Here is a 10674-nt window from a genome sequence, read left to right as displayed (position 1 = left end):
CATAAATACAATAAGAGAGTGCAAATACATACAATAAGAGAGTGCAAACATAGAGACACGTTTTGGATGGAGCACTGAAGTGGTGTGCCCAGCCCAGCCTGCAGAGGAGGCGGTAAGCAAGATGAGCAGTCAGGGAGGGCTTCATAGAGGAGGGAGCATAGCAACCGAGGTTTAGGGACAGGCATGACTTCACCACTTCAAGGAGCTGATGGATATCTTTGTCAGAATAAATATCGCGCGCGAAGTACGAACAATCCGTCTCCAGCACTTAGGAGAGGGCCCTGATACAGAATAAGTCCTCATTATTTGTTATTTACATCAATGAGCCATTCTGTTCTAGCTGTAGCCGTGGGGAAAGAAATGATAACAAACTGAACTAGAAGAATGATAGACGCAAAGGAGGACAGGTTTGAGACATAGATAAGTAAAACGGGTAGGACATGGTGATCCCATGGGCGGGGAGATGTGGAAAGAGTGAAGGGTCATGCTCTGAAAAGAAATCTGAATTTGCTGTGCTTTTAAAAGAGGAAATAAACGGGGCAGTAGGACTTCGAAGGGAATGATGGTGAAGTCCATTCTGAGTTTGGGGGTATTTGTAAGTGTATCTGTACAGCAGGCAGGTGGAGAGTAGGTGTTGGGCGCTCACAATCGTGGGTCCTGAGCGGAGATCTGGGAGCCGTGAGCATGTAGGTAGCAGATTAAAAACGTAAGCATAGATTAAATCCCGGGAGGGCGCAGTGTGCAGTGAGAAGGGCTGAGGGCTGCTGCTTTCAATGCAGTCGGGTAAGTACTGTCTGTCCGAGTGCCCCGAATTTATCTACCAAGTCAAGCCTGCCGCCTCACCTTGGCGGTGGGGGAAGAAGCTGGTCTACTGCTCAGTAGAGAGTGATTGCGAGGGTGGAGGAGGACCTGAAATGGCTAGATTCCTTCATGTCAGGCAGCCCATCCACAGCTTGTCTGTCCAGGGAGACAAAAATAAAATGGAAAGATAGGAGCTGAGTGCAGGTGCGCTCCGGGCAGGCAGCACTGGTGGGCGAGCACCCCTCGTGAAAAAGCCGAGATTCGCTGGGCTGGCAAACAGAAACGGTTATAATTCCCCGAAGAATTTTCTAAGACCAGCTCTGTGAAACAAAGTGTGCTATGGGATGTCGGATGAAATGAAACGAAGATTCCCTATGGGCGACCTTAGGGGCATGTAACATTTGCTCTCAATCATAAGAATTGAGAGTGAAATGCGCTCTACGTGGAGCATGACATGTCATAACTCACCATCCGGCTATTTGAAAAACATCAAATACATAAACCAGTGTCCAAAAACAACTGCGCAAAACAGGCAGTGCCCGGACAAGACGTCTGTGCTCTGTGACCCCAGCACCCATTTGCCCACTAACAGTGCAGTACATTCATAATTCGTTAAAAGATAACGCAGATAATAACACTTAAAATTAATCAGAGGCAGCTGTTGGGGGCTTACATCAGACACTTTGATAATGTGTACATATGTCCTGATTGTCAGTAAAATGACCCAATGCTATTTAATAAATACAATTTAATAAGACCTCAGAGTTAGTATCTTTATCACCCAGTTTTTAAAGTATTTATTTGTAATTATTAATCCACAGTAAATACTTTCAAATTTGCATCATTATGTAAAGAATGTTAATTTTAGAATTTCATATGAAATGTTTATCCACTAGCTAAGGATTACATATTTCAGAATGAACAACCACGGACTTGCCCATTTGAAAAGCCTTTGTTCACTAAGTGTCATAGTAATAGGTAAAAAAGTACAGGTGGGGTTGTGGAGATACAAAGATGAAAACAGCATATTCCCTACCACAGGGGTCCCCAACCCCCGGGCCACAGACCGCTACTGGTCCACAGCCTGTCAGGAACTGACCGCACAGCAGGAGGTAGCGGTGGGCCAGCAGGGAAGCTTCATCTGTATTTACAGCCGCTCCCCAGCGCTTCAATTACTGCCTGAGCTCCGCCTCCTGTCAGCATGACGGTGAGTTGTATAATTATTTCATTGTATATTACAATGTAATAATAATAGAAATAAAGTACACCATAAATGTAATGCGCTTGAATCATCCCTAAACCATCCTGCACCAGCACCCCACCCCGTCAATGGAAAAACTGTCTTCCACAAAACAGGTCCCTGGTACCAAAAAGGTACTGTTGCCCTACCATCTTGTTTACAATCTGTTAAGAAAACAGTGCCCCCAAAATTACTAAATATAAAAAGCTAAAATGGAGCAAATAATTGTGGGAGATCAAAGGAAGGACATCTAGAGGGGAACCAGAGGAACAATGAAAAATGTTTTAAACAATAAGCAATTAATACTAAATGCTAAGAGGACTGGGTGGGTTGGAGGAATTTATTTTGCCTTTGCAAGTCACACTGCAGTGGACATTTGTTAATTGTGTCCCCAGCATCAATACAGGCCGTTCTCAGGCCTGGGTCTGGGAGGGTTCACAAGGCAGTTCCCGAGACAGGCCCCGACTGCCTTTGGCACAAGCTATACTCATGAAGATCAGTTAAGGAACGGACACATGATGAAGAGATGGCTGTTAGAACTTCTGGGGGCAAAAAGGCTTCTTCTCATCCAGGACCTTCATAAAAAGGCTCTCTTTTCAGCTGGCCAAGGATGAGAAAGCTGTTTGCAGCCATCCTTCACCCACGAGAAAAGCACCTGCCTGAAAAGTCCACGAGCAATAAGGAGGCAGAGCTGGGAAAGGAGCCTGAGCCCTGGCCGTGGCACTGAGCCTAGATCAAGTCCTGCCTCACGGTGATGGGAGCCCATCCCTTTTACTGTAACCAGACAAAGCTGTGTGATCCACAGCCTACAACAGAGAGAGGCCTAATGTACCTATTTAAAAATCAATGCCTAGGGAAGCCTAGGGAAACACGTTTCTCTGAAACTCCTTCCTCCTCCTCCAAATAACAAACATGTTCAGTATCAACACAAACATCACAGATGAGAGGAAGGGGGATAAAATATATGCCATATCATGTAACATGCAGAGATGGGGCACAGAACTCTTTCTAAAGCAAACCTGGGTGTAAATCCTTCATAAATAAAGTGGGAACTACATTTACCATTCTAAGGTGGAACACGGTGCCCCCATTTTCATACAGGTATGTCTACTGTGAGCGCAGACAGTCTGAGAAGAAATGAACACACACTAGAATCACGTAAGGGTCAAGATCCAAGGAGGCTCTTTCAAACAAGAGATGCAGTGAATGAAAGTTACGTGACGTGCCACGACACTGACTCCCAAGTGTGAAGATCAGACGAAAACTGAAACGGGCAGATAACCTATTCAAAGTCTAAATGACACTCTAATTATCAAATCTGTTTGGAAACAATTTGTACTAAAATACTTTATCAACTCTTAACTATACAGATTTCCAGCTCAGATTATGTTTAAAGATATATAAGAATGCACACACATGTAACGTGAATAGTACAAAACAGCTTTCTTTTTTTTTTAATGTTTATTTATTAATTTGGCTGTGCCAGGTCTTACTTGCAGCACACAGGATCTTTGTTGCAGCATGCGGGATTTTTAGGGATCTAGTCCCCTGACCAGGGATTGAACCCAGGTCCCCTGCATTGAGAGCATGAAGTCTTAACCACTGGACCACCAGGGAAGTCCCACAAAACAGCTTTCTGAGCCTAAATGCCCAAAGGCCTTACTAACTAATGGATGATTTTTAAACCTGGGGATGGAGGAGATAAGGAAAGGTTCTGGTTAATTCATGATCTGCTTTACCGGGTAATCCGAAAGCTATTTTTTTTAACATCTCTTTTTCCAAGTACTGTTTTTAAATTTTAAAATAATTAGATTCACAAGAAGTTGCAAAGATAGTACAGCAGGTTCCCTTCACCCAGTTCCCCCCACTGGTTACATCTTATACACTTGTAACACGAATCAAAGCCAGGAATGTGACATTAGAACAAAGTACTCTAGTTCTACCTCTAAACACACGTGTAGACTTCTGACAGGACCAGAACACAGAACTATTCTATTATCACAAAGATCTCCCTTGCTCCTACCCCTTTATATTCACACCTGCCCCTCATCCACCAAAGCAAAAGCTGCACAAACTAGTGTTTACTCTTCCTAGATGACTATTATTTTCTATTTGAACCTGGTCTAGTCTATTTCATTTCTATAAAATTTGGTCTCCACCCTTTGAATTAATGTCATGAACTATTAATAGATCCTCATCCTCAGTTTTAAAAACAATGTAATCAACTGGAACTTCCAGACTTATTTCCCTTATTTGATAATTTGGTTTGACAAAAAAAAACACAAAAAGCAAACACACACAACTGATTTATGGTGAATTCCTTTTTCTAATCACAGTTGCTCTTTCCATAGCTTTACTGAGGGTCCCTCCTCAGGCTTCCACGTTTTGAACTCTTCTCAGATCACTAAGCAGTCTCCAGAGCCTGATAACTAATTTAGTATTCCAACACAAAGGAAATTGGTCTGCAAAACAGGATTCCAATTTATTAATTCACTATAGGATTCACTATAACAGACCAATAGGGTCGTTTCAATCAGCACCTACCAAGAGAATCCAGATATGATTATAGGTAAATGCAGATGCCAAAAAAGGGGTGGTGATGGTTCAGGGTCATCCTTCTCCTGCACCACTCAACAATCTACTCTTGTCCTCAGGGATCAATTCCTGCCCTCATTTTCTCAAAAAGTGAAGAACACTTACAAAACGGCTACTCTTCAAGCCTGAAACACAGGCTGAGGGTGGGAGTCAGGAGTGGTGTTAATTTAATTCTAACGCCTGAAGTTACCTCCTGGGCTTGTGCTCATTTTCTCAAATTTAATTTTGTGGAGGGTAGCAGAATAACTTTCATTTTCGGACGGGAAATATAATTTTAGTTTGGATTTTGCAAATACTTTGCAACATGAAACCACCGCCCATTCTTCCTTTTGGTCCTCATTTTAGTCTGGGTCAAAGAACCAGGCCATGAGGGCTCCCCTTCCAGCTGCCCTCCAAGCACACATCACCTGTAGATACTCAGCCTTTTCTGGACGAGCCCAAGCGGGTTATACACAAACCTGGGATATTTTGATCACTTTCTGGCATCTTACTTGTAGCGATTATGCTGAAAGATCCCAAGACTAGTTTGACACGAGAAAAAAGGTCCACATGTCACCTCAGAAGACCAATGTAACACCTAGAATGAAAAGTCCAGAGAGTGGAAAAGGCACGTTCTTCCCCGTCCCCGCATCGTGTGGGAGCCTCCTCAGCTGCCTAAGGTCCACTTTATCTGCCGGGTAGGGCCGGTGGGGCTGCGGAAGGCCGGGGTCCGGGTCCGGAGGGCGAGGGCGGGGTCGGGGGTCTGGGCTCGGAGGGCCAGGTCCAGGACCAGAGGGCGGGATCCGGGGTCAGGGGTCAAGGGTCAAGGTCCGGAGCCGGAGAGCCGGGGCTGAGTCGGGGTCCATGTCCGAGGACAGGGATCTGAGGGCGGGGTCCGGGTCGGGGGTCGGAGGGCGGGATCCGAGTCCGGAGGCCGGGGCCCTGAGTCGGAGAGGGAGTCAGAATCCGGAGGGCCGAGGTCAGGAGGTGGGGGTCGGGGTCCAGGACCGGAGGGCGGGTCCGGGGTCAAGGGTCGGAGGGCGGGGTCCGGGGTGGCGGGTCTGGGCCCGGCCTGGCTCTGCGGGAGCAGTACGGACCGCCCCTTGGCCCCAGCGCCCCGCCTCCCAAGGCGGCAGCCATGGCGGCCTGGCGGGTCCCGGCGTCCGTGGGTGCTGCGCTCGGGAGGCAGCCGTCCGCCGCCCCGCCGCCAGAACCGCCCCGGGTCGGAGAAGGGTTCCGACAGCGCCTCAGCTTCACCCTCTGCTCCGCTTCGCAGGGAGACCGCGGCGGCTCTGGGCCCGACTCGCAGGGCGGGCCGGAGGGAGCAGCGAGACGTCCGGCAAGCAAAGAGTTAACAGCGGCAGAGCGGAGGATCTCGGAGCTTCACGCCGCCGCCTGCGCGGTGAGGCCCCGCCCCGTCCCTCACGGGCACCCGGGTTGCTCCGCCCCTCCCCGCCCCGCCCGGACCGCAGCCCCAGGGACCACGCGCTTGCGCAGTGAGGCCCCTCCTCCCCAGACACCCCGCCCCGCCGTCCGCGGCAGCCCCGCCCCCTGCAGCCCTGCCCTCCCCGGCCGCCTGGTGATAGGTGCGCCTGCGCGTCCCCGGTCTGGAGGTCTGTGCAGTTCTGCCTCGGGCCTCTGACGGCGTGCAAGGTTACCGCTCAGAACTTTTCGCTTGAAAACTGGCCACAGTTTCCTATTCCGGGCAAAGAGTTAACGTGGATCTATCCTGAGTATGAGCGCGACTCCTTTCTGATCAGTGTCCGAGCTAAACTCCGGTCGCAGTCTAGGGCCTGTCATCACTGTCGTGTGTGTGTGTGTGTGTGTGTGTGTGTGTGTGTGTGTGTGTGTGCGCGCGCGTGCGTGTGTGTTTGGGGTTGGGGGAGTGGTGTAAGGCATTGATAGAGGAGGTAGAGGAGCTGAGAAGTCACAGGGAAATATGTGTGTGTTTATCTGCAGTATCAGTTAAACACTGCCATCCGATGATTTCAATAACGAAAACATAAAACGTGAACTTATTTTTAATTTATTTTAATTTTTGCTATCATCCTTTCGTCCTTTCCACCTATCGGAGCAGAGTTACAAAAGAAAGTATAAATAGGCCTTTACATTTTTACTAGACAATCTAGAGCTGTGTGTTCTTCTGGTTTGGAGATTTGACAATTGCTTGTTAGCACCAATATCAAAACTTATCACCTCCCTTAACGCTTTCTGACACAGACTACATACGTTCAAGGGTAGCATGTTTATATTTGTATCATCTTGAAAGAGCAAGTGAGTTCTGTGATAAATATATATAGAAAAGATACAAAAGTAGCCTGTTGAATACACTGCGGGTGACCAGCACTTGACATGACTAGTGTTATTTGGTCTGGCCTGAACCAGGGGAGCAGAGAAGAAAACCTTGGAGGTTGCCTAAAGTTGACCTTTTTTTTCCCACGGTTAGTTAGTAGGCCCTGAGATCCACTTCTGTGTTGAAACTTTTGCACAAAGACTCTTTAGGAAATGACTGGCAGCTTTTGATGGTTCTTGTTTATACTCTTTTTAAAATAATGTGTAATTTGTTCCCACACTTCACTATATAAATGTGGTAAATAGAAGCAAAAAGTATCATTCTCTATAGAGCAAACACCAGTGGCCTGGAACGACCAGCTCAATCAGCCCGGGAAGGGAAAGAAACTTTTTCTCACTCAAGGAATTCACACAGTTTCATCAGTGTCAGAATCGCAGGTTAAATGGCTGTCTAGGAGACCATAAGCAAACCCAATAATGAGCTTGTTGTTTTTGTTATTCAACAAATCAGAGCCCCCTCACAGTGGTCCTTCTTCCACACCTGCAGGCAGGTAGCTCTCTCACGTGTGCTGACCTGCATCACTGGGCATCTTGTTCTCCAGTCAGACTGTCAACACTCTTGCCCTGCCTTTGTCTGTTGCCACCATGACCTGAGGCTCACTTACTGAGGACAGATTACGTTTGCGTGGGCAGCCATCAGAGTTTCCCCATTGACTTGGAGAGCAGGAGAGCAGGAGAGCAGCCCAGGCCCAGGAGCAATCTGTGAGGCTCCCAGGTTCCAGAAGACCCCCAGCGATGATAAGCGGAAAGAAGTCTGCTAACAGAGTTCCCAGCGTTCTTTTGTTTTTCTTCCAAGTCTTCCAACACGGACTTAGTAAATAAAGAAGCAAGGTCTTGACAATCGGTCGTTCTAAAGTAGTGTTCAGTGCTGCTGGTTTCATGTAATCTGCTTCTGCGGCCCCAAAGGATTCGGGAGGCCCCTTAGGCTGGCCTTGGGACTTGATGGCTGGATTTCTGCTGCCCTGGGCTCACTTTGCTGGAATGCCTTAGAGGAGGCCTAGGCTTGAACTCTAGTTGTCCTTTTACTCCACGCTTTATTCTTGACGCATAGTTGATGAGAAGCTGAACCAGAACAAAATATTCAGCCGCTAAGGAAGACACTCTGAAGAAGTAGTTTGCCGCATACGCAAAAATACATGTAAGAAGACATTTAAGTGTCACGTGTATTTTAATGGAAAGGCTCTATGCAAGAGTGGTGCAGAGTTACTGCGTGGTAAAAGGGTTATAGAAAAAGCCCAGGAGACAGTTCCCCTTCAAAATCTCAAGGCTAAATAATGTCACTCATGTGGCCCAAATCCACAGAAGAGGTTGCATTATTTGTCTTCACACAACGTGCTTGGGACAGCTTTTTAAGACTATGTTTGAATGTAGATAGAGGATGCTTTCTTGACATCTGAAGTGCTGTAGTAAAAGCTGCTTTTGATCAAAGTCGTGAAGCAGTGAGTGTTAATATGTCAAAAATAATAGTTTTATTTTGCTTAAAAATGGCACTAACAACACTCCAAAAAAAAAAAAGAAAACCGCAAAATATGCAGTGGAGTAGCAGATGATGAAGGTAAGGAAAAGTGTTAAAATAATAGTAATGGTAGTGCTTTTCTCTAAGGACTGTTGGTTTTGATTAGCACCTTTTCTGTAAGTTTAAATCATTATCCACATATTTTAAGTACTGAAATTGCAACTGCAACTTCTGAGTGAAAGTTCATTTTCAGCCTCTTAAGCTCTTAAAGTCATTAAATCACCTGTTATTAAACTTGTTACCTAGAAACTGAATGAAAAATACCTGAGCAGCGGCTACATCGTTATTGGGTATAGAGGAGTTCTTGTTTTTCCATCAACTTCTCATTTTTCTCAAACTGTATATTTTCTCCTTATGTCACATAAAGTTGGATTGTGTATAATGTTGGAATGCATTCAGTCCTTAATTGCAAGTGCCACGAAAATGGCTGGGAAGAAGTTTAATATTGTTTGAAGAAAATGTTGCAGTATTTTATGAGTAGGAATGATGGTGAGGAGATACGATGAATATTGAGATGAATGAATTGTTTGATTTCACTACTCTTCAGGCTGGCCGGCTGAACTACGTGGACCCAGCTACCGGCTACATGGTGCTCACCCGGCTGGCCCACTTGCAGAGAGGCAGATGCTGCGGCTCTACCTGCAGACACGTGAGTACCAGTTCGGCAGGATGGCAGCAGTTTTCGGTGCTTCCGTGACTTCGTAAATACCTATTATTTGAAAAACAAGTCAAATAAAAATGCTAAATAGAACCTGGTGTGCACTTTTCACAAGCTGCTCTGGCCATGGACAATAAAGTCCTTAGGACCAACAGAGGACCTTTAAAGTTAATGGAATTTTGTAACGTTTCACCGTGAGCATCAGTTCCTTGAAACACTGTGTTTGGAAATTCATGGGAGTTCTTTATTAGGAGGAAACTTTTCACGAGGTTTCAAATAAGTTGTGTTTACTAGGCAAGTAGAAAGAGGGCAGGAAAAGAAATCCGGAATATTGCAAACTAGATCCCAGGAAGAAGCGTTTATTTTTCATTTTTAGCTGAATAAATAGATACTTGCCTAACATTGACAGGTAGGTTTTTTATAATGATAATGATTTCCTCCCTCCGTGTCCCTCCCTTCCTTTCCTCCTTCTCCATTATTATTACTGTTATTATTATTACTACTACTCCCCCTCCCCTCCGCTTTCTTCTCCTTCCCTCCCCCCCCCCCCCCCCCCCCGCCCATTCTTTCTGTGGTTGTTTTCTACTGTGTCTTTAAAATAACCATGAAACTTGCTACTCCAAACTTAGTGCTGTACGTTTCCTAAAATGTATATTTCAGCAGCCATATATCTCTGTGCTCACTGATTAAGATGAACTAACTATGTAATACTTCCCTACTTTGAACAAAAAATAAATGGGAATGGGTTCTTCCCTCTAACTTTTTAAAAGCATACTACTAGTAAGGTAAATTGTTATACAGTTAAGATTATAAACAGATAAGCTCTGTTTATAGACCACTTTGACAGTATGTTTGGGGGGCAAGAAGGAGTTATTTCCTCTAAGCGACCTACTTTCTAATCAAGGAATTGACATTAAATGCTTGTATTAACAGTAGCCAGTATTGAAAAATTAAGCCTTCACTTTTATGGATGTTCCTACCTGTGCCATTAGCTGTTTCTAATCAAACCCATAAGAGCTCTGCCTGAATTGAGGACTGGAGAATTTTTTAAGGGTGAGGTTTTGACAGTAAAATTCTTGAAGTTGGAAGGATGCATTTAGGAAGTGATTCTTGGACCCTAATTAGAACCATTTGCCAGATGTTGCCATCGTTCTCCTCTTAGTCTATAGGAGGTAGAACAAATAATCTATAGAACGTTACTAGCAGTCTCTTTTTTTCACCACGAAAAGTGTACTTCTTCAAGATGATTGTTAAATAATTCCACAGTAACTTGTTTTATTACTTTTGCAGTGTCCATATGGTCAAGTCAACGTTAAAGATCCATCCAAAAAGAAGCGATTCAATTCACATTTTTATGTTTGAGAAGAATTTCATTTCTGTTCTCCATCTAATTGAGCCTTATTAAAAAAATAAATAAAACCGTAATCCAGAATTGCTTTCTGTGCTGTTAGTACTTGGGCACTAGTTTAATCTTAAACTTAAGCATATATTAATCTTAAACATGTATTAAAAGAAGATCAATAAAATGAAAAA

At 45.0% G+C, this 10674-nt stretch overlaps 1 protein-coding gene across 1 annotated transcript; it reads left to right on the top strand.

Annotated features, from left to right (window-relative positions):
* Positions 1-5745: 5745 nt before the first annotated feature.
* Positions 5746-10674, top strand: LOC309957653 (uncharacterized protein C1orf53). The gene is made up of 3 exons (XM_082832970.1): positions 5746-6017; positions 9031-9132; positions 10432-10674. Exons 1-3 carry the CDS (start codon positions 5754-5756, stop codon positions 10501-10503), a joined length of 438 nt encoding a protein of 145 aa, XP_082689096.1. The 5' UTR covers positions 5746-5753; the 3' UTR covers positions 10504-10674.

The sequence above is a fragment of the Leucopleurus acutus genome (assembly GCF_964270905.1).
Source record: "Leucopleurus acutus genome assembly, chromosome: 2".
NCBI classification, from domain to species: Eukaryota; Metazoa; Chordata; class Mammalia; order Artiodactyla; family Delphinidae; genus Leucopleurus; species Leucopleurus acutus.
Note: the sequence above shows the minus strand (reverse complement) of the source record. Positions and strands in the feature narration are given on the sequence as shown.

Bases quoted from the DNA above. Each gene is read 5' to 3' on its own strand.
- LOC309957653 (XM_082832970.1), top strand. From the start codon at position 5,754: ATGGCGGCCTGGCGGGTCCCGGCGTCCGTGGGTGCTGCGCTCGGGAGG. The intron at 6,018-9,030 runs GTGAGGCCCCGC...ACTACTCTTCAG, and splicing joins TTCACGCCGCCGCCTGCGCG to GCTGGCCGGCTGAACTACGT. The intron at 9,133-10,431 runs GTGAGTACCAGT...TTACTTTTGCAG, and splicing joins GCGGCTCTACCTGCAGACAC to TGTCCATATGGTCAAGTCAA.